General features: G+C 43.1%; 2 protein-coding genes across 5 annotated transcripts in view; both read right to left on the bottom strand.

Annotated features, from left to right (window-relative positions):
- LOC110504857 (ephrin-B2a) overlaps positions 1-2,779 on the bottom strand; it is a 39,365-nt gene extending 36,586 nt beyond the window's left edge. For both annotated transcript variants that reach the window (XR_016494883.1, XM_036975296.2), the window contains exon 1: positions 1,848-2,779. Coding sequence is in view for 1 of the 2 variants with exons in the window: in XM_036975296.2 (XP_036831191.2) it covers positions 1,848-1,960 (113 nt within the window). In the remaining variant the exon portion in view is untranslated. The remainder of the gene's footprint in view (positions 1-1,847) is intronic.
- A 4,805-nt stretch (positions 2,780-7,584) lies between these two features.
- Positions 7,585-24,123, bottom strand: LOC110520642 (arginine and glutamate-rich protein 1-B). 3 transcript variants are annotated; one of them, XR_016494882.1, is made up of 5 exons: positions 21,679-24,123; positions 19,468-19,732; positions 9,926-10,009; positions 8,569-9,363; positions 7,585-8,412 (listed from the first exon to the last, which is right to left on the bottom strand). XR_016494882.1 is itself a non-coding variant. In XM_036975294.2 (4 exons), the coding sequence occupies exons 1-4, from the start codon at positions 22,008-22,010 to the stop codon at positions 9,199-9,201; spliced, it is 846 nt and encodes a 281-aa protein (XP_036831189.1). In that variant the 5' UTR covers positions 22,011-24,123; the 3' UTR covers positions 7,585-9,198. The 3 variants fall into 3 exon arrangements, 2 of the variants coding, with proteins under 2 accessions (XP_036831189.1, XP_036831190.1); XM_036975294.2 differs by having other exon boundaries at positions 7,585-9,363; XM_036975295.2 differs by having other exon boundaries at positions 7,585-9,363; positions 19,468-19,693.
- Between the last annotated feature and the right edge of the window lie 712 nt (positions 24,124-24,835).

Here is a 24,835-nt window from a genome sequence, read left to right as displayed (position 1 = left end):
TCGTCTCGCAACGGTGCTACAGACCCACTCAACTCCTCGCCTCCCCCACCTTCAGCCAAACCATAATCTAATGAGTGTCCTTCCGTTTATCTCCATATCTTCATCTCACTCGCTCGAGGCTGATGTAATGATTTCAAATGATGTACCGTAAATTGTGGGTCTAAAATAAATAGAAATACGCATTTGGTAGATATTTACAGACGTTTCATTGACAACGACTTCTGCCAATCATCGATCTGCCTGCTAAATGCAAACGCTTGTTGCTACCACCATTACACAGCCACAAAAGCCTACAGGCAAAAGTCAGACCGCTATACGCATGCGGCATAGCAACTGTTCCGTAGGATCCAAGCTCAACAGCAAAAACTGAAATCCTCTCATGAATTCCGACGATAAATGCCACAGCAATAAAGTCAACGCCGTCAGATCTGGAATGTCTGAAGGTAATCTGACGAGAGAAGGGCGCACATCCATAAAGCTGATGATTATCAATCACGAAGTGAAATCTACAATGGACACCTGTTAGTCTATCTGTCATAACATTCCCGATACCACTTGTTTCATGTGTATTTATTCAGGCCTGTTTGGGAGGGGAGGGGTAGCTGGGGGATGCAAGCTCCTTGTTGAATTGAAGCCAAAAGTAAAATTATTAAGCAAATCCGAGTTACGCCATGTGGCAATTGGCACAAAGAGGAGAGCCACACCGTTGGGGTTTGACCCCCCCTGAAATTCCTCGTCTGAGGTTGCGATGTTTAATGCATAATTCAACTCTTCATTTTCATGGCGCTGGTTTGAGTTAGTTGATGGTTGCAAATGAGACCGCAAATGACAAGGGAATAAATATACTGACCTAATAAAGGTTTTTAATTCAGTAGTGATTATACGATCATACTTCTTCACATACTATATACCCTTTTAAACTGTATGCAGATGCTAAAATCAATTCGGTGTACTAATTCAGACAGGGCCCCGTGCTGTATATTATAAAGTTGAATAGGCCTACCAAACAAAATCATTGGTCGATAGAACAACTACAGCCTGAACAGCCTTACAGTGCACTAAAAGCTAGTGTCAACTAATAGGACCTGTGGTCTAACTTTCTGTGAATAATGTACAATTACAAAAGATGTCATACATGTATTTTCATATTGGCTAATACCTTTCGCATAAAACGTCTTGGGTGTGTTTAATAGGCTACACCAAAGTGCATGTATAATGCTATTTATTCAAACGTGTGCGGAAGAGACGAAAATAAACAAACATACGTGGAAGGGTATGTTATAGGTCTCCATTTGTGTAATATTACGATTTCCCATAATTGGGTGAAGTATATCTGACTATTATTGACCAAATAAGTGGATCGTGAATGTTTTATTTATTTTTTAAGTGAGTGTGTCTGAACTGTCACCACGTCGTGTTTTATAAGCAGACTTTCTGTAAACAACTGACCACTCAAACATCTACAGTAAACACTTACGAAATAATAGAAAGCTACAAAATAACGCACTAGCATTCATCATTTCGCTTTCAACAGAGATGTTGTATCGCCTATGTAAGTCTCAGTACGTTACCACCTTCGCCCGATGCGTGGCCGTCGGCGCAAAACCGCTTCAACGCAACAACAAAAAAAACTCCATAAAATGTACGTCAATGAGCTATTCTATGAATTTAACCTTTAGGGAATATTACAGCTATCATGTCAGGTATGTATATGGACACCTTGTTTATACGATAACGTGACAAGCCTTATTTACAAAGGTCATGGACTGCGCTAAATCATGTCTTTACCCAAAATAAACTGAATTCAATATACATGAATGAGTGTGGTGGACGCGTGCTTCACTTACTTTGTATTTGTTGTGTTCCAATATATGGCGTCCATAATTATCGCCCTGGTCAAGATCACCTTGCACGCAATAAACAAAACTCCTACATAATATCTCCACATCGAGTCCCCCATTATTACGGTCTTTCGGGAGGATCACAATCCGATCCGAAATGATATGTCCCAAGAAAAAAAGAGACGTGAAACGCCCAAGAGAATGACTGAGGCAATTAAACTCTATATCACGATCTGAAAATGGGGAGAGAGAAAAAAAAAGGGACGAAATAGTGAATGCGTAAAAACAATCAAATGTAGTGCATCTCCAAGAAAGACCCTGCTGCCGAGTTAGTCCCTTTACCCGAACACCTCGGGAATACAAAACCAAAGGTGCAAAGCAGTCTCATTCAGAGAGAAGAAGAAGATAGCGCGTTAATATTCTCCCTCAGCGAGCCGACCTGAGCACAGGGTACATTCCTCACAACAGAAAGGCGACCCTGTCACCGCCGTTGTCCACTTCCACGAGCGCAGAAGCAAAGAATAAATCCCCCGTTTGTCCGGTTCTTGGTAAAACCAGTCAAGGTACCAATCCAAAGTGCGCGAACCTCCTTCTCGAATAACAGCAGGAAAGACAGAAAGAGAGAGAGATCGGCTCGAGACACAGTATTCCCTTTAGAGCTGGGTGGTCGTGAGCAAACTGGCTGCAAATCAATTGTGGATGAGAGTAGAAAAATCAATGATATCGGATGAAGAAAAATAAATATCAAATATGACAATGAAATAAAATAAAAAATCAAGTCAAATGAAAGTCATACTATGGGTCCATTTCGGTTACAAATGAACTGCTGTGGTTTGAATCCTGCAGATCCGAATGAAATGCTTTGGCGAAAACGTATAGCGATGCTTGAATGCTTGAATGCTGCGCAGAGCCTGTATTGCAAGTAACTGCAACTGACCGGGGATTCAGAATATTTGGCAGAGCTTGTTTTACAGTGACTCCGCCCACGTTGCTCCTCATTGGGCACTTGTCCGAAAGTCAATAGGAATTCTCCTGTCAATCAAACGAGGCAACTCGGCGACTGGTTCAACTGCAAAGCAGCAGTATTAGCGAATGGGATAGAATTGGAGAAAGCAGTCAAATGACGTTATATTGTATTAATAGTGCATTGATCAAGATAGAAATTGTATCACAAAAACGATCTTTAAAATAAAGTGTAATATGCATATAGTGTTCTCAGAACATCGCTTTAGGCAACACGATGTAGGTCAAGTATAATAACCAGGGGATATAAGGTCAAGAATATTAAGCAGATGATTTTTTTATTTTTATTTAAATTGAACCTTTATTTAACTTGAGGGGAAAAAGTGACACGGATCTTTATTTGTAATAGGTAGTAACCTCGCACATTTGCGAACACTTGATTTATTTGCATGATGACATTCCTATTATTATTATCAAAATACTCTACAAAACAATATGCACACAACATTCACGACGTGTGTAGTAATATTGTAGGGCCTACGTTAGAATGTATATGAAATGTCCCACATTGGGACCCACATCAACCGCCTCAAACGACAAGGCGTTGAAGGCAACTTTTTTTGCAAAAGGCAACAGCGCACACTAGCGGATGCTCGCTTGGAGAAAGGTGAGTGGTCGTTTTGAACAATCGAATATTTATTTTAATAGCCTTTTATGCAAATGTTTGATCAAAATTGACCAATAAGTAATTCAAAGAAGGAATCTGAATCTTTATTATCGACAATTATGTAATTTATCATCAACCAATATGGCTATTTATAAAACACAAATCTTTGGTTTATGGTTTCAGTGTTTGATTATTTTCTAACTCGAATTCTTTATTTAATTATTAGGCTATAATTATTATTATAATTATTGTCATTATTATCATCATCAAGTTATTACAAACTTACCACCACCAGTCTACAACAATGTGATTTCTAGATATTAGGCCTATAGACCAAAAAGCGCACCGTTTTTTTAGGAGAATCTCCTAATGGAACCTAAAATGTACTTTTATAGTAAATTTAGTCAGCTCAAGGTAACCTGTAATTAGTGTAATGGCCGCAGATTTGATGAGCCATTTCAACCCACACACATTTTCAAACTAAATGACATGTGTCTGTCCAAACGTGTGACGTTTTCACACTTTCGAATAGCTTACTTTAGTCAGTGATGTATTTAAGGCTACAATTGCTTTACTGCACTGCTTGTTTAGCTGATAAAATGGGCTGTAGTCTCACGAGATAGATCATTTGGAACCAGGGTGGAATGCGCCTGCGGTGCCGGGGTTCCGATCCTCTGGACTAGAATCAACACACCGCGAAAGTGAGACTTTACCGACCGGTCTACGCGGATAGAATGCCCGCCGTCGAATGTAGGTTTATTTGGCGACGATTAGGCTAAATACCATATGATAAATTCAAACGAAAGATGAATAATGAATAATAAAATATCGAAATAAACGTGTGAATGTTAGAAAGTAACGGACGCTTGTGCTTACAAGTTGCAAATGTAAAAAGTATAATCTTAATTGTATGAGTCTACAGAATGTAAAGTGAACTAATAAAAAAAATGAAACCAATATAGACGTTTGGTCCTTTTACCTGAATAAACAATAGGAAGTGTAATGGAATAGTGTCAGTATTGCAGATAATGTGCTGCCTTCGGGAGAAGAGAGGAAGCGGCGAGTTCCTCAGTCTTAAAAATATCCCCCCTATTTAGCCGTAAACAATCGGTAGTGATTGCTTTTGCGCCTTTCCTGGGTAGGCTATCAGTCAGCAAGTCTAGCAAGGAATCGGAAAATACACACAAACTCTCCTCAACACATCGGTTAAGTTTCTGAATAGTACACTTTTAAACACATTCGGCTTGAATATATAAATATATTGTAAGACAGATGATTGGACCGTTTTGTTATTCGGCATATGTAAGTCGCTCTGGTTAAAGAGCGTCTGATAAATTACTGTCAAATGTACCAATAATAAAACAGGTCCATTGTGAATTAGTCCTGTTCTGAAATGTTTTACAATAATCATAATACATTTGTTGCCAGGAATTATGTCTCCTTATAAAACAGCAAAAAGTAAAACACATTCTTATTATATTGTCATTATTATTAGTATTATTATTAGAATTATTATTATCATAATTTAGGGGCAGTTTCCCGGACACATATTAAGAATTGTCCCAGTCTTTAAAAAAAAGCCCTTTAAATAGAGATTGTCGATTGAGCTTTTTATTCCAGGACTATTCATGGGAAACCGCCCCATGTCGTTTAGCTTGAAATTAGTCCTCTAATACTTTCAAACGTTCCGTCTCCAATCAGCCTTGAATTGCACTACTAGGTGATAAAAAGCCTGCCTTAACACTAGGCCTAAATCATAGCGTTGTTAAAAGATAAACATTCATAGTAATGTGTGTGAAATGTTTAAATATATTTCTCTTAGCTTAAATAGAAACTATACATGGCTTAAATTGAATGTAATGTGCGGCCATCATTGATGGTGTCTGTCTGCTGTAGGCTAGCCTACAACTGCTGGAAAAAAAACACTTTTTCGGCAAAGTAATTTAGGCAGAAAATAGACTAGCCTGTAATGGAAAATGGTTGTCCTTTGTGTTACTTTAATCATTATAGGCTATTGTACTGCAGCCTACTTCAAACAAACAAAATTGAATAGACTTGATGTGGCTAAACGTTCCCTTTTATTTTCTCTCACTTGAGAGGCCCGCTAACTAGCGGGACTGAGTTATCATGGTCGAACCTCTGTTTATTCAGTTGCTCTCGTCTTTGGTGTTACCAACATTACACGGAGAACATCTCGGGTCTATGGGTGGGTTTCCTGAACCTGTAACGGGATCAAACAGAGTCCTGCTGAACTCACTATGCATGCACCCTGTCGCTGAAAACCCAGTAAACACACTTGTCATTTAAAGTGACCTATACTATAATGTTTCAAAGTCTTCCCCGACCGAATGCTTCGTTTCAACGCTGATGGGTACTTTCAGATGTGTTACAATAGTGATATATTTTGTCTTGGCTCTTAGTTTCTGTGTGCGTGTTCCGAGAGAGAGAACGTCACTCTCTCCAATTACCCTGGTTTGCTTTAAAAGCAGAGGTTCCATCCAGCACGAACATGGTGGTTATTTAAGGATGGACGGTAGCTCTCACGTCCAGGATTTGTCATGTCAAACATTTCATTTGAACCTTTTGGCACGACGTCCTGTGTGTGATCCACCTGGAAGTTCGGTGACCGAGACTCCAGTCAGCTCGCGGCTTCCAAAGAATCATTGTCTTGAATTCACATCACTGCTAAGATCAACTGTCCAAATACACAAACGAATTTATTTAAAAAATGCTAATTGTTTCATCGTCTTCATTCCTAAAATCAAATAAATCTTATCATAAATCAAATGTCTTTATAAAGCCTTTCTTACATCAGCTGATATCTCAAAGTGCTGTACAGAAACTCAGCCTAAAACCCCCAAACAGAAAGCATTGCAGATGTAGAAGCACCGTGGCTAGGAAAAAACTCCCTAGAAAGGCAGGAACCTAGAAAGAAACCTAGAGAGGAACCAGGCTCTGAGGGGTGACCAGTCCTCTTCTGGCTGTGCCGGGTGGGAGATTATAAGAGTACATGGCCATTAAGGCCAGATTGTTCTTCAAGATGTTCAAACGTTCATCGACGCTAAAGGTTACAGATAAATGAAACGGGCACAACGTTAAAAACGGTTGTTTTTAAACTAAAAAAATCCCCTGGAATTTGGCTCATTGGGGAAAATCCTATGAGAAAATCCATGAGCAAGTAGTGATGCACTAGCTAGTTTTCCATCCAATTGGGCGACAGATTTACATGCAAATATTATAATATTTACATGAAGAAAATATGAGCATTTTCCACACCAGTGGCGTTTTCACCAAACTGAGTTGATGGGGAGGAAATAATCAGTGTAGGAGCTCAAAAAAAAAACAACCCCCCAAAAATAAAAACAAATTGACCTTTATTTAACTCGTGTTCATGTACCGAATACAAATCTAAAGTTCAATGTGTTTCAACTCTACCAATAGTTTTGTTTACAAAAACGGTTGCTTTAAAACAGCAAAATGTGGCCACTCTGGTCTCGACACGTTCGCTCTAGACAACAGCTCGCAGATTCAGTGCTTGATAACTAGACTACATGATATTGTATAGACTAATAAACTGCATGATTTTCCGTAGTGAGAGGACCACAACCACACCATCGTGCTCATTAGGGTAGCGTAGTGGTTAGAGCGTTGGACTAGTAAACGGAAGGTTGCAAGTTCAAATACCCCGAGATGACAAGGTGCAAATCTGTCGTTCTGCCCCTGAACAGACAGTTTAACCCACTGTTCCTAGGCCGTCATTGGAAATAAGAATTTGTTCTTAACTGCCTAGTCAAATAAAGGCGTTTAAGCTAACTGGCTGGCCATTCTCTCGCATAATACATGTTACTGACAGAAATAGACCACACCATGTCGAAAGAACACATGTCAGCGTTCATAAAATTGTACCCAAAACGTCCTATTACCGTCACATCCTTCTTGATTTTAATATATGGACTTCACACTAGCATAGAAATGGGGTTATTGGCGGTTTACACATGCAGCCCAATTCTGATATTTCCATAATTGGTCTTTTGACCAATTAGATCATTTTGTCATCAATTGGCCAATGGGAAATAACCACTGAACGGAAGACACAATCCCGAGACAGTTGTATGCATTCAATGGATTTATTGGTAAATTGTTCAGCCCCCACTAACAAGTTGGGGGAAATTACCACAAGACAAATTTCACTTACTCATGAAGCCCCTTTACCAGAGGTCAGCCATACATACTGTCACACACACTCACTCACTCACTCTCACTCTGTCAGACCTAAACCATGTACCTAGTCAATCTTACCTGGACTTGGACGGGGAGTTGACGGGGACCCTAACAGGGGGAGGGGGGAGGGGGGGGGGGGGGGGGTGTTAATATACTACACGAGCTAAGGAGCAGGAAGTCTGAAACGGTCAATTCACTCAGATTGAAAACGGTAACAGTTCAGTAAAATGATGCACGATTAAATAAATCCCGGGTTGTTTTGGATTCATTTCATATATTATCTCACAAGAGTAGGACACCACATGACAGAGACTCTAAATATTACATCATACAGGAAATGTCTCTCTCCCCCCCCCCCCACCACCACCACCACCACTCCTGACCATAGATGAGACTCGTATCCTGTCCCAACCCTGCAACGCCAGCTCCATGGGCAGATTGGGAATTGGCCTGGGTTCCCCCCCGTGCAGCAGTAGGGTCTCTTCGTCCACCTGTTTTGTTTTTTGTATTTGATGCTAATCTAAATCTAGGAGAAACGTTGAGTATAAAAACATCTGATGTGAGGTGTAGGGGAGGTTGAAGATTAACCTGTCAGGTGGAGGTCACCGTGCTTTACTGAGTATAGGTTAGCCTAGCCTCCAGCATCACTTTAGGTTAGCCTAGCCTCCAGCATCACTTTAGGTTAGCCTAGCCTCCAGCATCACTTTAGGTTAGCCTAGCCTCCAGCAGCCACTTTAGTCTAGCCTCCAGCATCACTTTAGGTTAGCCCTGCCTAGCCTCCAGAATCACTTTAGGTTAGCCCTGCCTAGCCTCCAGCATCACTTCAGGTTAGCCCTGCATAGCCTCCAGCATCACTTTAGGTTAGCCCTGCCTAGCCTCCAGCATCACTTTAGGTTAGCCCTGCCTAGCCTCCAGCATCACTTTAGGGTAGCCCAGCCTCCAGCATCACTTTAGGTTAGCCCTGCTTAGCCTCCAGCATCACTTTAGGTTAGCCCAGCCTCCAGCATCACTTTAGGTTAGCCCAGCCTCCAGCATCACTTTAGGTTAGCCCAGCCTCACTTTAGGTTAGCCCTGCTTGGGGAAATCGTCTTTCTACATTAGACACACACGGAACAGGAAAACCTAGGCCAACTCCTAAACCCCACAGTTTTAATACGCTTCAACAGAACACCCTGTGGAAACAGAGGTCACTCAACCGCTCGTGGGCCTCAGTAAGAAGACCAAGTAGTGACAGATCAAATCCTTAAAAATTAAAATAAAAAAGCACAAACAATAGTCACTGGGTGTGTTGGGGGGGGGGGTCAAAGGGGTCAAGCGGAGAGACAGGTGTTTGAAGGTGGGTGGGCCTCCCTCCAAGGCTTGGTTGGGAAAGGTCTGTAGAGCAGGACGGTGCCATGGGCTACCCTTCATTCAGCCTTCCACACAGCTAGCGTTCCAGAGAGGAGGAGGAGGAGGAGGAGCAGAGTGCTGGGTGGGATGAGAAGGGCAGGAGAAGGGATGGGAGACTCATTCGGTGGCTTTGAGGGAGAAGGAGAGCTTGGGCCGGGACTTTCCTTTGCCCAGGATCATTTTCTGTTCCTCCTTCTGTTGCCGCTGGCGATCCTGATCCAGCTTCATCCTCTCCTCGTGAATCTTTCTCTGCTCCTCTACGATACGCAACTGCTCCTCAGCCTGGTGGACGGACGCACACACACACACACACACACACACACACCACACACACACACCAGGGTCAGGATAGAGATCCTGCAATGCCAAATGCTCACAAAGCTGTTAATGTTTTCTGAGCCACACCAAGATGTTATTAGAATCAGTTTGTTGTTGTTGTTGTTGTTGTTGCTGCTGCTTTTCACCTTGTTTACGACAATCGTGACATGTACATGTCCAAATAAAAATAAAAACCCATCTTACAAAATGAGTCAAGTTTCAGAAACAGAATAATAAAACGGTCGAAGGGGAAACAACAGTTGTTGTTAATGGTGACTGATAACCGTCCATACAAAGCCGGGGCCAGAACGCGTTAGTGTGTTGTACTAACGTAGCGTTTCTCACAGAAGCCCTGGGAATCTACGTCAACGCACTCAAAATGGCATAACGACAAAAAAAATGCCACTACCACATTTCGCATGAAAGCTACGAAGACCACGTATTTCAATATCAAGAACGACCATATTGCATCACAGAACTGCCCCGTTTGAACAGAACAGAGAGAGGAGGAAACAGGGGGTTTTACCAGCTTGGCCTGAGCGTCGGCGATCTTGCGGTTATTCTCCTCCAGGATTTTCTCCAGCTCGTCCCGTTTGGATCGTTCTTCCTCCTGAAGACACAATGCCATGTTAGCACAGGATACGGCCGCACCACATCCCCACACACACACACACTCCCAACACACACACACACACTCCCAACACACACACACACACTCCCAACACACACACACACACTCCCAACACACACACACACACACACACACACTCCCAACACACACACACACTCCCAACACACACACTCCCAACACACACACACACACTCCCAACACACACACACCCACTCCCAACACACACACACCCACTCCCAACACACACACACCCACTCCCAACACACACACACCCACTCCCAACACACACACCCACTCCCAACACACACACCCACTCCCAACACACACACCCACCACACTCCCAAGTATACATTATTGGCCTCTCAACACACGTGGGCACAGTCACTCATCTTCACCCCACACAAAGGAGTGTCACAACCAGCCTCTCCCCCACCACAACCAGCCTCTCCCCCACCACAACCAGCCTCTCCCCCACCACAACCAGCCTCTCCCCCACCACAACCAGCCTCTCCCCCACCACAACCAGCCTCTCCCCCACCACAACCAGCCTCTCCCCCACCACGTTCTTCTCTCTGTCAAGCAGAATGCTTTCAGAACACACAGGGAAAGAGAAGCCCTGCCCATACAAGAGTCACTCAATAAGACTTGTAGCCTTCTCTGGATCATTCAGACATTAAAGATAATAGAGAGAGGGGAAACCCACTCGTCACACTTACACAGTAGATATCAAAACAAACATTCTAAAAATAAAATAAAAATCTATTTGCTTCTTCAAGCAAGAGAAAAATGATTATTTTTTTTTAAACATTAAAAGGAGTGAATAGTTTTGGCTCACCAATGCACGTGTACCTACGCATTTCCCTTGCCTGTGTACCTACACAACTGGTGAAAGCATTCAGCATTAAAACAGTTGAATATTTACTGTCTCGTCCAGACTGTGTCCCCTGCAGAGAAAGAAGCGCTCCTGGGGAGGGGGGTACCATACACCAAAATGTGCCCGGCTCGCCTGTGGTCTTCCTCTTTAAAACTGATCTGTGTACTGCTCGTCTGTGGCATTCCTCTTTAAAACTGATCTGTGTACTGCTCGTCTGTGGCATTCCTCTTTAAAACTGATCTGTGTACTGCTAGTCTGCCGCCTTCCTCTTTAAAACTGGATCTGTGTACTGCTAGTCTGCCGCGCAGCTTGCACTCTTTAAAGCGTCTCTCTCGCTCTCTGTCCTCAGTTCACATGGAGACAACATACCGCAGCAGTAGAGTACAGTACAGTGTGGCGGAGGCCTGAACACGGCACATGAGCTGGCAGCTGGGGGCTGTCCGCAGGCCAGTTCAGGTCAAATGGTGTTAACACAAGTTGGGTCCAGAAATCAAAATTAAAATTAATTAAAATTTTAAAAAAACACCCCTAAAGAGAAGCAAGTCATGAGGACGTCAAATCAAATAAAGAACATTTGCTGCGGTTGTTTATTCTTTAAAAACGTGTTAGTTTCAACATAAAAATTTTAAAAAATGAATATTAAATAAGTAGCATTAACAGTTAGACCAGAGATCGTTGACCTTGCAAACAGGAAACAGGAAATGGTCCTTCACCGTTACGTATCCCAGAACAGATGCCTTCTAAAACAGGAGCTATTCAAAACAAAGATTCAAAAGAGAGGACGATGATAATATAATTTATTGGACACACTAAACTAAATTGTGTATGTAATCGTGTACTTTTAAATTAGCGGTGGCTGCTCTATCTATTCAAAAACAGAAAGCGCCGTGGAGTGAGAGGTCTACTGCTGCATCTGGAAAAGAGGGGGGGGGGGGGAGTCTGAATAAGTTCAATGGTGGGGGAGGGGGTAGCTCAGTGAGGTGCACTGGGGCCACTTCTCACCCGATTAGTACTGAGCCACCGGTCGATCACTGTGGCTGCTCCACCTCATTCACAGAACATTATTACAGTACTATAGACGAACCCGACCCTCATTAAATTAAGCCTGGGGGAGGTGCTAGCCTCACCAATATGTCGTCTATTCCCAGTCTCTCAATCTACCGAGAAGATTATAGACCACACAAACCGAAAGAACCACTAAGAACTAAACTATTTTTGATTTAACCAGGCAAGTCAGTTAAAAACAAATTATTACTTACAATGAGATGCAGTGCCCGAGACCGCTGTGCTTACTCGGGAGTCCAAACTAGGGGTAACGGTTCACCAAACCCACGGTTCGGTACGTATTGTTGTTTTGGGGTCAGGGTTCGAGAACGGATCGTCGTTTTTTTTTTTTGGGGGGGGGGGGGGGGGGGGGGGGGTGTCACTGTTAAGAGAAAGTGGGAAACCTAGTCAGATGTACAACTGAATGCATTCAACTGAAATGTTGACCTCTGAATCAGAGGTGCGGGGGGCTGCCTTAAAAATCGACATCCACGTCATTCGGCACCCGGGGTTAACTGCCTTGCTCAGGGGAACAGTGGGTTAACTGCCTTGTTCAGGGGAACAGTGGGTCAACTGCCTTGTTCAGGGGAACAGTGGGTTAACTGCCTTGTTCAGGGGAACAGTGGGTCAACTGCCTTGTTCAGGGGAACAGTGGGTTAACTGCCTTGTTCAGGGGCAGAAGGACGGATTTTTACCTTGTCAGCTCGGGGATTCGATCTAGCAACTTGTCCAACTCTCCTACCCGCCAGGCTACTTGCCGTCGGTACGTACTGTCATTTTGGGGTTCGGGTTCGGTACAGCGGGAAAATGGAATGCCAAGAGGTAGTTGTGCTTTTTTTTATTTAAGAAAATCCAGTGTTTGTTATTTCTGATGCCATTATAGAGTGGCGGGAAAAAATTGTTTCCCCTTTTTAATACTGAATGTTATCAGATCTTCAACCAAAACCAAATATTAGATAAAGAGAACCTGAGTTTAGTTAAATTAATCAACAACAAAAAAAATTTAACAAAAAGTTATGCAACACCCAATGCCCCGATGTGAAAAAGTAACGCCCCCCCAGACACACCATAAATGTCAGGGTAGGTACAAAATGGAGTCGCAATTCAACGGCTCAAGACACGAGACGTATGTGGCAGGGTCAACAGCAAATAACGGACTACAAAGAGAAAACCAGTCACATCACGGACACCGGACAGTAGTGGAGAGGAAGTGGAAAGTTCCTCGGCGTACACCGGACAGTAGCGGAGAGGAAGTGGAACTTTCCTCGGCGTACACAGGACAGTAGCGGAGAGGAAGTGGAAAGTTCCTCGGCGTACACAGGACAGTAGCGGAGAGGAAGTGGAACGTTCCTCGGCGTACACAGGACAGTAGCGGAGAGGAAGTGGAAAGTTCCTCGGCGTACACATCACGGACACCGGACAGTAGCGGAGAGGAAGTGGAACGTTCCTCGCCGTTCACATCACGGACACCGGAGAGTAGCGGAGAGGAAGTGGAACGTTCCTCGCCGTTCACATCACGGACACCGGACAGTAGCGGAGAGGAAGTGGAACGTTCCTCGGCGTTCACATCACGGACAAACTGAAAAATGGTCCACCCACACAGACAGCGTGGTGAAGAAGGCGCAGCAACGCCTCTTCAACCTCAGGAGGTAAACTTTTACAGATGCACAATCGAGAGCATCCTGTCGGGCTGTATCACAACCTGGTACGGCAACTGCACCGCCCTCAACCGTAAGGCTCTCCAGAGGGTAGTGAGGTCAAACTAGCTGCCCTCCAGGACACCTACACCACCCGATGTCACAGGAAGGCCAAAAACATCATCAAGGACATCCACCACCCGAGCCATTGCCTGTTCACCCAGCTACCACCCAGAAGGCGAGGTCAGTACAGGTGAATCAAAGCTGAGACCGAGAGACTGAAAAACAGCTTCTACCTCAAGGCCATCAGACTGATAAGCAGCAATCACTAACTCAGAGGCTGATGCTAACATACATTTTATTACATGGCCAGTGATGAGTATCACTAGCCACTTTAAATAATGCCACTTCAATAAATGTTAACATATTACTCATCTCATACGTATGTACTGTATTTTATACCATCTATTGCACCTTGCCTATGCCGCTCAGACATCTCTCTATGTATATGTACATATTCTTATTCCGTCCCTTTAGATTTGTGTGTATTAGGTAGTTGTAGTGAAATTGTTAGATTACTTGTTAGATATTACTGCATGGTCGGAACTAGAAGCACAAGCATTTCGCTACACTCGCATTAACATCTGCTAACCCTGTGACCAATAACATCTAACTATGTGACCATTAACATCTGCTAACCCTGTGACCATTAACATCTACTAACCCTGTGACCATTAACATCTACTAACCCTGTGACCATTAACATCTACTAACCCTGTGACCATTAACATCTACTAACCCTGTGTGACCAATAACATCTACTAACCCTGTGACCATTAACATCTACTAACCCTGTGTGACCATTAACATCTACTAACCCTGTGTGACCAATAACATCTACTAACCCTGTGTGACCAATAACATCTACTAACCCTGTGTGACCATTAACATCTACTAACCCTGTGTGACCATTAACATCTACTAACCCTGTGTGACCATTAACATCTACTAACCCTGTGTGACCAATAACATCTACTAACCCTGTGACCAATAACATCTACTAACCCTGTGTGACCATTAACATCTACTAACCCTGTGTGACCAATAACATCTACTAACCCTGTGTGACCAATAACATCTACTAACCCTGTGTGACCAATAACATCTACTAACCCTGTGACCAATAACATCTACTAACCCTGTGACCAATAACATCTACTAACCCCGTGACCAATAACATCTACTAACCCTGTGACCAATAACATCTACTAACCATGTGTATGTGACCAATAACATCTACTAACCAATAACATCTACTAACCCTGTGACCAAAAACATTTGATTTAACTGGTTATGTCACCTTCAGCTACAACCAAACACTTCCTGTAGTTGTTGATCAGTCTCTCACGTCGCTGTGGTGGAATTCTGTCCCACTCTTCCATACAGCACTGCTTTAACTCAGCGACATTTGTGGGTTTTCAAACATGAACTGCTCAGCAAGACAATGATCCAAAGCACACAAATCAACAAATCTACATGCAGATGGCTATAGAAGTAACACATTTGAAGTTTGGGAGTCAAAGTACAGGCCTAATCCCAATTTAGATGTTGTAGCAGGACTCAAAATGAGCAGTTCATGCTTTTAAAAAAAATAACCCACAAACCTCGCTGAGTTAAAGCAGTGCTGCATGGAAGTGGGGGCCAGAATCACTCCACAACGAAGTGAGAGACTGATCAACTAAAGGAAGCGTTTGGTTGGAGTCATTTCAGCTAAAGGTGGCTCAACCACTTATTGAGTATCTGGGGGGCAATTACTTTTTCACACAGGGAAATTGGATGCTGCATAACTTTGTTTATGAAATAAAATAATCAAATGTTAGTCACATGCTGAATACAACAGGTGTAGTAGACCTCACAGTGAAATGCTGAATACAACAGGTGTAGTAGACCTTACAGTGAAATGCTGAATACAACAGGTGTAGTAGACCTCACAGTGAAATACTGAATACAACAGGTGTAGTAGACCTTACAGTGAAATGCTGAATACAACAGGTGTAGTAGACCTTACAGTGAAATGCTGAATACAACAGGTGTAGTAGACCTCACAGTGAAATGCTGAATACAACAGGTGTAGTAGACCTCACAGTGAAATGCTGATTACGAGCCCCTTAACCAACAATGCAGTTTAAAAAAATACAGACACGTTAGAGTCAATGTGGAGGCTATATACAGGGTGTTACGGTACAGAGTCAATGTGGAGGATATATACAGGGTATTACGGTACAGAGTAAGTGTGGAGGCTATATACAGGGTGTTACGGTACAGAGTCAATGTGGAGGATATATACAGGGGGTACCGGTACAGAGTCAATGTGGAGGCTATATACAGGGAGTACCTGTACAGAGTCAATGTGGAGGCTATATACAGGGGATACTGGTACAGAGTCAATGTGGAGGCTATATACAGGGGGTACCGGTACAGAGTCAATGTGGAGGCTATATACAGGGAGTACCTGTACAGAGTCAATGTGGAGGCTATATACAGGGGATACTGGTACAGAGTCAATGTGGAGGCTATATACAGGGGGTACTGGTACAGAGTCAATGTGGAGGCTATATACAGGGTATTACGGTACAGAGTCAATGTGGAGGCTATATACAGGGTGTTACGGTATAGAGTCAATGTGGAGGCTATATACAGGGTGTTACGGTATAGAGTCAACGTGGAGGCTATATACAGGGTGTTACGGTATAGAGTCAACGTGGAGGCTATATACAGGGTGTTACGGTATAGAGTCAACGTGGAGGATATAGAGGATATATACAGGGGGGTACAGAGTCAATGTGCAGGGCACCGGTTAGATGAGGTAATATGTACATGTAGGTAGAGTTATTAACCTATTCCCCCCTCCTGAGGGGGGAGGGGGGGGGGGGGGGTAGGTTTTGTCATGCCCTCTTCACTACTGTCTTGGTGTGCTTGGACCATGTTAGTTTGTTGGTGATGTGGACACCAAGGAACTTGGAAGCTCTCAACCTGCTCCACTGCACCCTCGTCGATGAGAATTGAGATGTGCTCGGTTCTTTTTCCTGTAGTCCACTATCATCTCCTTTGTCTTGATCACATTGAGGGAGATGTTGTTGTCCTGGCACCACACGGCCAGGTCTCTCTCTGTCGTCCTCTCTATAGGCTGTCTCGTCGTTGTCGGTACCACTGTTGTGTCAACAGCAATCTTAATGATGGTGTTGGAGTCGTGCCTGACCGTGCTGTCATGAGTGAACAGGGAGTACAGGAGGGGACTGAGCACGCACGCCTGAGGGGCCCCCGTGTTGAGGATCAGGGTGGCAGATGTGTTTTTACCTATCCTTACCACCTTGGGGCGGCCCATCAGGAAGTCCAGGATCCAGTTGCAGAGGGAGGTGTTTAGTCCCAGGGTCCTTAGCTTATTGATGAGCTTTGAGGGCACTATGGTGTTGAACGCTGAGCTGTAGTCACTGAAAAGCATTCTCATGTAGGCTTTCCTTTTGTCCAGGTGGGAAAGGGCAGTGTGGAGTGCAATAGAGATTGCATCACCTATGGATCTGTTGGGGCGGTATGCAAATTGGAGTGGGTCTAGGGTTTCTGGGATAATGGTCTTGATGTGAGCCATGACCAGCCTTTCAAAGCACTTCATGGCAGGTTACCTTAGTGTTCTTGGGCACAGGCACTATGGTGTTATTTTTAAAACATGTGGGCATTACAGACTCGGACAGGTAGAGGTTGAAAATGTCAGTGAAGACACTTGCCAGTTGGTCAGCGCATGCTCGCAGTACACGTCCCGTGGTAATCCATCTGGCCCTGCGGCCTTGTGAATGTTGACCCGTTTAAAGTCTTCCCGGAACAGCTGGTTCTAGAATGTAATTGTTGTTTTATCTGTTCACTCGGGTTCTCTTTATCCGATATTAGGTTTTGGTTGAATATCTGATAACTTTCAGTATCAAAAAGGGGGAAATTACCTTTTTCTAAGCGCAGTATATGATCGTGAGTCACATGCCCGATGAACGGACAAATCAGGCATATTGAACACTTTAAAATGAAAACACAATTACTCATCAACAACACTAAAATAAAAGAGGGATACGCGTGTGAAATCAACATGTAAACACACGGCTCAGATATTGTATAGGACCCACGCTAGAATGCGCGTTTGTGTGACTCATAAAAGACAGCTTGTCTGTAGTAGCACATAGTTCTCATCTTCCACTCCGGGGGTAATGTGATGGGCTGTCACCGTTAAGATGCTCGCTGTAGCCCTGGAGGTCCAGCCATCTGTAGGAAGTGGAACACGGGGTGCATTGGGCCGATTCGTGGACAGCTTGGGCTTTTAGCTTTGCTTATATAGAGCTGGTACTACGCGTTTGCTGAAATGGATGTGAGTGGGCGAAGTTCGTAACGTGGCGCGAGCACTTTCACGAGGCGCTAACCCCCGTTAACACCCCTGTTATTTTTCAACCATCTGGACTGGGCACATGTCCACAGCTATAAACATACCTATCGCTAGTAATTTCTTTGGCCCAGTCAGAATCAGCTGTGGAGGGCTGCTTGAATACTGATTTTATTTTTTCCCCCGGTGGTAGGCATACGGAGGTGATGTCGGCGTAAATGTTTCAACGTGTTTAGTGTTGGCAGCTGCTAAAGGCGTTTCTTGGGTGAACAGTGGTGACATTCACTCTGCCCATCGACCGTTGTAATCTACTGGGAAGCCTAAAAACGTCCCCAAACTGAAGATTTAAAACTATTCTGGTTTATCGACTCCCACCGCTCGCCATCGTACAGAACTAGTTCCCGGCTGCGCCTGACAAAAGCAACAGTTTGAAATTCGCCAACGAAGAAGATTAAATTTTTGATTACAACGTGTTCATAGGCTCTAGTTATTTCAACAGAATAGCCTGAAATGTTTTTTTTCCTTCTCCCCAGCACATATTTACACAAGAAATATACAACGTAGCGTAGGCATAGCCTATAGGCCTAGCGTTTTAAAAAATATATATATTCAATCGGGTTCAAAGTGCGGAACAAATCGAGGTCCCCGTCCCGAAAGGTCCAGTATGAATACATGTACTGTTACAGAATTAAAATAAACTACTGGGCTAAAAAAAAAAAGGGCCTGATTTGTAACTAATAAAGCCCAAGTTTCTCCATCGCTATTGGTTAGTGGATGGACCCGTATAGGTGTAGTCTCTGCCTGCCCGAGCAAAATAAAACATTTCACTGAATGTTGGACACAGAGACAGTTACTGAAAATGAAATGTCAATTTGAAAAAAATAGCTTTATTTTTTTGAGATATTTACAATAATGAAAGTAAAAAAAATAAAAAATAAACATTACTAAGTAAAATAGTCATTCTGAATAGGAATGTATGAATGTGGAAGGAGGGGGGGAGAATGATGACAGCAAATGAAGGGATGAGGTCAGTAAATTGTCATAACTCGGCCATGTTCAAAAGTCTCAAATTAATCCTGCCTGTCTTGACTGTCCACTGCCAAATATTGGCCGTTTAACTTCCCCATTTAGAAACCCCCAGTCTACTACCCTTAAAGCACAGAGCTCTAACCCAACCTTCAGTCTACTACCCTTAAAGCACAGAGCTCTAACCCAACCTTCTGTCTACTACCCTTAAAGCACAGAGCTCTAACCCAACCTTCAGTCTACTACCCTTAAAACACAGAGCTCCAACCCAACCCAACTATCCTGAGCCTCAGCAGCCGTGTCCTACCCGCTCACCCTCCCTGGAGCAGTGAAATATGTCATGGCCAGTTTGGGGGGGGACCCCACTTGCCAGAGAAGGCAGTAGTGGGGCGGGGTAGAGGTGGGGGTGCCTGCATTCCCAACGACCGAGCGTTACCTCTCTGGCCTTCTGGGCCTGTAGCTCCGTCTGCCTCTGTTTCTCCAGCTCCTCCAACAGCTGGTGCTCCATGATGCGCTTGGCCTCCTCCACACGTCGCAGCACCTCCCGCTCGATCTCGTCTCTACGTTTCTCCAGCTCCTCCTCCACCCGCTTGGCCACCAGTTCCTCCACGCGACGCGCCGTCTCCTCCTCGATCAGCTTCTCCTCTATCTCCACCTGCCGGCTGCACGGCAAGGGTGGCGAGAGAAAGAGGGGAGGGTTGCTGACACGGTGGCACAAGTGATATGATACGATCAATGCATAATCAGGTTACTGTTGAATCAATGTAACTTTAAAAAAAAAAAATATATATATATATTATATATATATATATATATATATATACACACACACACATATATAAAAGTCAGACATTGCTATAGGAACAAATCAAATGTTATTGTCACATACAACATATTTAGCAGATGTTATTGCGGGTGTAGCGAAATGCTTGTGTTCCTAGCTCCAAACTCCGGGAATTGTGCATTTGTAAGTTTATCAGGGTTATAAAGCTGCTATATGTTTTTTTTTTAAGAAAGGGGAAAAAAAGGTGTTTCAGTGATTCAGGAATTGCAGCATGTCATTATGACATATGTACTTAACATAAAACGTGTGTGTGGAAACAGATTTGACCCATTGACAACAGGAGATGAGGGGGGGACCTGATGTGACACATGACAACCCCCCCCTCCCCCGCCCGTTTGGTGGAAGTCAGCTTGTCCAGAGCAGCAGAGAACTGGGGGGGTTAAACGTAGGTGTGGGTCAGTTCAAACGGCATGCCCGGGGGGGGGGGGGGTAGGTCTGGTCGCGCACACGAACACAAGGCAGGCGTCCTGTTTACTGTTCAAATGCTTTTAAACTGTTTCAGCTGCACTATCAACAGGACGTGGCTATCGGGGGTCGTTGTTGTCACATTGCTTCAGGCACGACTTAAAAACACAACACTGTCCCGCTCTCTGATTTCATGTGGTTTGGTTACACACGACTACCAGGAAATCTAAAACCAGTATCCTTATCTGGTGTCCGTGTCTCGATTGGACATTGTGTGGCAGGTTAAGTGACCCTGTGGCTGGGCAGTAAAAGCCCACACAGCAGTCCAGGTGTAGTTCACGGTGTTGTTGGTATCGAGCGTCGATCGGCCTCTGGCCAAAAGGTGCCCAAGTTCCCCCATGTCTTAATTTCTCTGTCAGACCAACATCATCTAACTACAAACAACGGAGGGTGTTATTATGCGGAAGTGCTCGCTGAAGCAGAAAAGTCAAACATTTTTCATCCCTTGAATTGCACTATAAAAAAATGGTAACGCCACAGGGTTTTGCAATGTGCAACAAGCATGGATAACGCAGTGTGACATGTAAAGGAATGTGGTTCTGAAACAGACAACAGAAGTAGCTGTGCCTCTGGGTGTTCATTTGTTACATTTCCCGACTGGACTGTGGCTTATCATAAGTCTCTCACCCAGAATGCTAATTTGGACTGACACAAGTACATATTATAGTGTCTGCGGCCAGATGAACATCATGTGGTTTGACTTCAGTGGTTGAAAACCAGAGGGGCATAGGTACCAGACATGTTTAATTTGACAGGTGACACAGTTTACCAGTGACAAGGCCTATATCATGGATTTATATTTATTTGACTAGATTTGGCCATAATGTCTCACATAACTCACAGCTTGCATGAGGGATGTTGTAGACAAATCTTTTCGAGGACACATAAGCGAGGCTACATAGCTAGGCTAGTAAGATAAACCGCTGTAGGCCAAAATCATGACACTAGGTCGTTGATTTGTGATGCATGACAAATGGCCAACCAGATTGGCACCGAGACGCACAACTGCACAACTAACATAAATGTGCATAAAAGAAAGATATTTTAAATCTATACATTCCTTAAGGTTAAAGACAAATGAATTGCAGCCAAGTGACTTAGCTAGCTAGCCAGTTGTCTAATGGTGCAGGCTGGTATAGCTGCTGACTAGGGCCTCCTCAATGCACGTATTTAGTAGCCAGCTTTGCGCTTATTCCTGTGTGTATGTCTGTTAGCATTCTAGCTAATTAACTCATGTAGCCAGAAAGTAAGCGCCAATATATGTTTGTATTAGCAAGCTAGTTACCTACTAATCAAACATGTCTTGTATTATGGCTAAAATATTGAGCTACAACTTACATCTTCCTCTGTCTTTCCATTTCGACTTTCTTCTCCTCTTCCTCTTTTCTCTGTTTTTCGTCCAAGGCGCTTCTCTTGCTCAGTGTCCTGCCGAATATGTCAATTCTCTCCGGCGGTGTGACCGCTCTCTCCCTTTCCCTACGGGTCGATGCTGTAGCTGACCGGGAACGAGAACGTGATTCTCTGCGCCGGTTCCTCTTCGCTTCACGGGACTTGGATCGTTTCTTGGTCCTCTCTTTGTCCCGTGAACGCGACCGGCTCCGTTTTTTGCTGTGCTTGCTGCTTTTGGAGTGTTTGGAACGGGACGAACTGCGACTTCTAGATCGACCCATGATCACCTCAAGTAAAAAAAAAATCCCAGTTAACTACTTCTAAAAGTCGGAAATATTCAAAATAAACAACACGGTGTTCCACCTACGCACTCGTACACCCCACTACCTGCAATATATGCTCAAATTGAATTGTTAAAACACTCGTATGTCTCAAAAATATTCATTCAAACGTGGTTATTATTCTACCCTGATAACTTGCGGCGCTAAAGCAAGATGGCGACTAGCTCCTTTTTCCCACAATGCAATGCATTCGGTCTTTTCCGTCTTTCTCCGGCTCATGCATGCCTCTCCTGTGCTGAGTTTATGAACTCACCTGTGCGATATGTAGCATGATGGACATGAATTAATGGTTCATAAAAAAATCAATACGTTCACACAAAATAATCAATTAAATGACACTCGTTTGATAACCTCAAGGAGGCAGTATACTCTGTTTAACTGTTGACGATAGTAGCTGCGCTCCAGTGGGTGGAGGACGCTGAACCTGTCAGAATTCAATTCAAATCAAATTGTATTTGTCACAGCACCGAATACAACAGGTGTAGTAGACCTTGTGAAATGCTTACTTACAAGCCCTTAAAACCTCTTAAGGACCCTTTTCACCCCCAATTTTCGCCTAAAATTACATATTCAAATCTAACTGCATGTAGCTCAGGACCTGAAACAAGGATATGCATTTTATTGATATAATTTGAAAGGAAACACTTTGAAGTTTGTGGAAATGTGAAATGAATGTAGGAGAATATAACACATTAGATCTGTTTTAAAGATAATACAAAGAAAAACACATTTTTATGTTGTATCATCATCTTTGAAATGCAAGAGAAAGGCCATAATGTATTATTCCAGCCCAGGCACAATTTAGATTTTGGCAACTAGAAGGCAGCAGTGTATGTGCAAAGTTTTAGACTGATCCAATGAACCATTTCATATCTGTTCAAAATGTTGTATCAAGACTGCCCAAATGTGCCTAATTGGTTTATTAAAACCTCTTAAGGATCTCTACAGATCGCTGTCCCACCCTTGGGACGGTTGAGCTAATGTGCGCTAATGCGATTAGCATGACATTGTAAGTAACAAGAATATTTCCCAGGACATAGACATATCTGATATTGGCAGAAAGCTTAAATGATTGTTTAATCTAACTGCACTGTCCAATTTACAGTAGCTATTACAGTGAAAGAATACCATGCTATTGTTTGAAGAGAGTGCACAAGATCGTCCGGCCCTTCTGGCATTTGCCAGAATTGAGAGATGGTCAATCCACCCATGATTCTCTGTAATAACATAAATGCCTCCAATGGTAGGTCACTCCTATTCTGTTTTCCGGATGATAAACGATTCAACATAGACATGGCATCTGAGCATACTACAGTAGATCCTCAAAAGGTTTTACAGCTGCACCATCGAGAGCATCCTGACGAGTTGCATCACTACCTGGTATGACAACTGCTCGGCCTCCGACCGGGTAAAAACAAGCAAATATATTGATAAAAAGAGAGATAGTTACACAGTTATCAAAACGTCATGCCAGTGTAAACTTTCACAAAACACATCCCATAATTTAAGTGTTTCTAAAATCCCCTATGGGAAAAAGGAATGGTAGAAAAACAATTAGAACCACTTCCCTGTTTGACCTCTAGGTTTTATGAGTAGTATGACTCGTACTTTGGTACTCCATTTAACTTCTTGGCATTAGCATTAGCAAGTGGCACTGTCAAATGAAGCACGTGCTGGAAATCTATACTCATCCACATAAAATAGTCCCGGTATCGTTCTTTGACAAACACAGAAAGTTGTATATTGAATTCAATAAAGGAAAACAGAGAGAGCGAGAAGGAGAGAGAGAGAGAGAGAGAGAGAGAGAGAGAGAGAGACGGCCAGTTCCTTATTGTAGCCATTGGCTGTACAGCCAAAACATGAAGGAACTGGCCGTCTCTCTCTCTCCTTCTCGCTCTCTCTGTTTTATTCTATTGAATTATATGTAGCCTAATATTTAAAAATTTAGCAAAGTTGGCAGGGAGGAACACTTGACAAGTGTTACGCCCCTGAAAACAGGGGAGAAATAATCACGAGAGTGATACGGTGTTGTATTCTCAATTCAACGTTTGGTTCAATGAGAAAATACCGCGATTTTCCCCAGGAATATGGGTGGAGACCAGAGCAATCGATCTCCGGCTCATAGATTAAGAGCATTTCGTAGATCACAGATTAACACTTTTAGGCACCACAAAATAAAGTAATCAATATAACGTTTACACATTACTCTCACAATTCGTACCCTTTGACAGATTTTAACTTTAACACAATTATATGAATGTTATCAATCTCTATCAACTAATACTGAATGCATCTTTTTAACCTTAGATGTTTTAAGATCTTCACATACTATGAACTTACTAATACTTTTTAATGTATAACAGGCTATGAATATTTCCTTTAACCTGTCACACAAGCACCATTTAGAAATATGTAGTTAAGCTGTTATAAGATATTAAATAAGCCTATAAGGAATTTATTCAATGATTTTCTTCTTTTTTCTAAGGCTCCGTAATAAACCATTTTTAAGATATTTATAAATTGTGTTCGCCATTTATTAAGCATTATGCCACATTAATAAACCGTTTACTAATAATTACTAAAGTATTTTTTCCAGTCTCTAATCTTAAAGTGAGTGTTATTTATACTTTATAAATGTTTTAGGTGACCAGTGTAATTTCTCACAAAAAGATGGGCTTGACATTAGTGGACATTCCTGCAGTAGCTGGTAGTAGAACAAACGCACAACACAGGATGTTTAAGGAACTATACACTACCGGTCCAAA

This window comes from Oncorhynchus mykiss, chromosome 3, assembly GCF_057628025.1.
Source record: "Oncorhynchus mykiss isolate SJ-2025 chromosome 3, ASM5762802v1, whole genome shotgun sequence".
NCBI classification, from domain to species: domain Eukaryota; kingdom Metazoa; phylum Chordata; class Actinopteri; order Salmoniformes; family Salmonidae; genus Oncorhynchus; species Oncorhynchus mykiss.
The sequence above is the reverse complement of the archived record's forward strand: the minus strand, read 5'-3'. Positions and strand labels throughout refer to the sequence as shown.

Excerpts from the sequence above, each read along its gene's own strand:
- LOC110520642 (XM_036975294.2), bottom strand. The coding sequence starts at position 22,010 with ATGGGTCGATCTAGAAGTCGCAGTTCGTCCCGTTCCAAACACTCCAAA. Across the intron at positions 19,733-21,678 it reads ATGGAAAGACAGAGGAAGAT|CAACCCTCCCCTCTTTCTCT; the intron begins GTAAGTTGTAGC and ends CCACCGTGTCAG. Across the intron at positions 9,364-9,925 it reads CCGACGCTCAGGCCAAGCTG|GCTGAGGAGCAGTTGCGTAT; the intron begins GTAAAACCCCCT and ends TCCGTCCACCAG.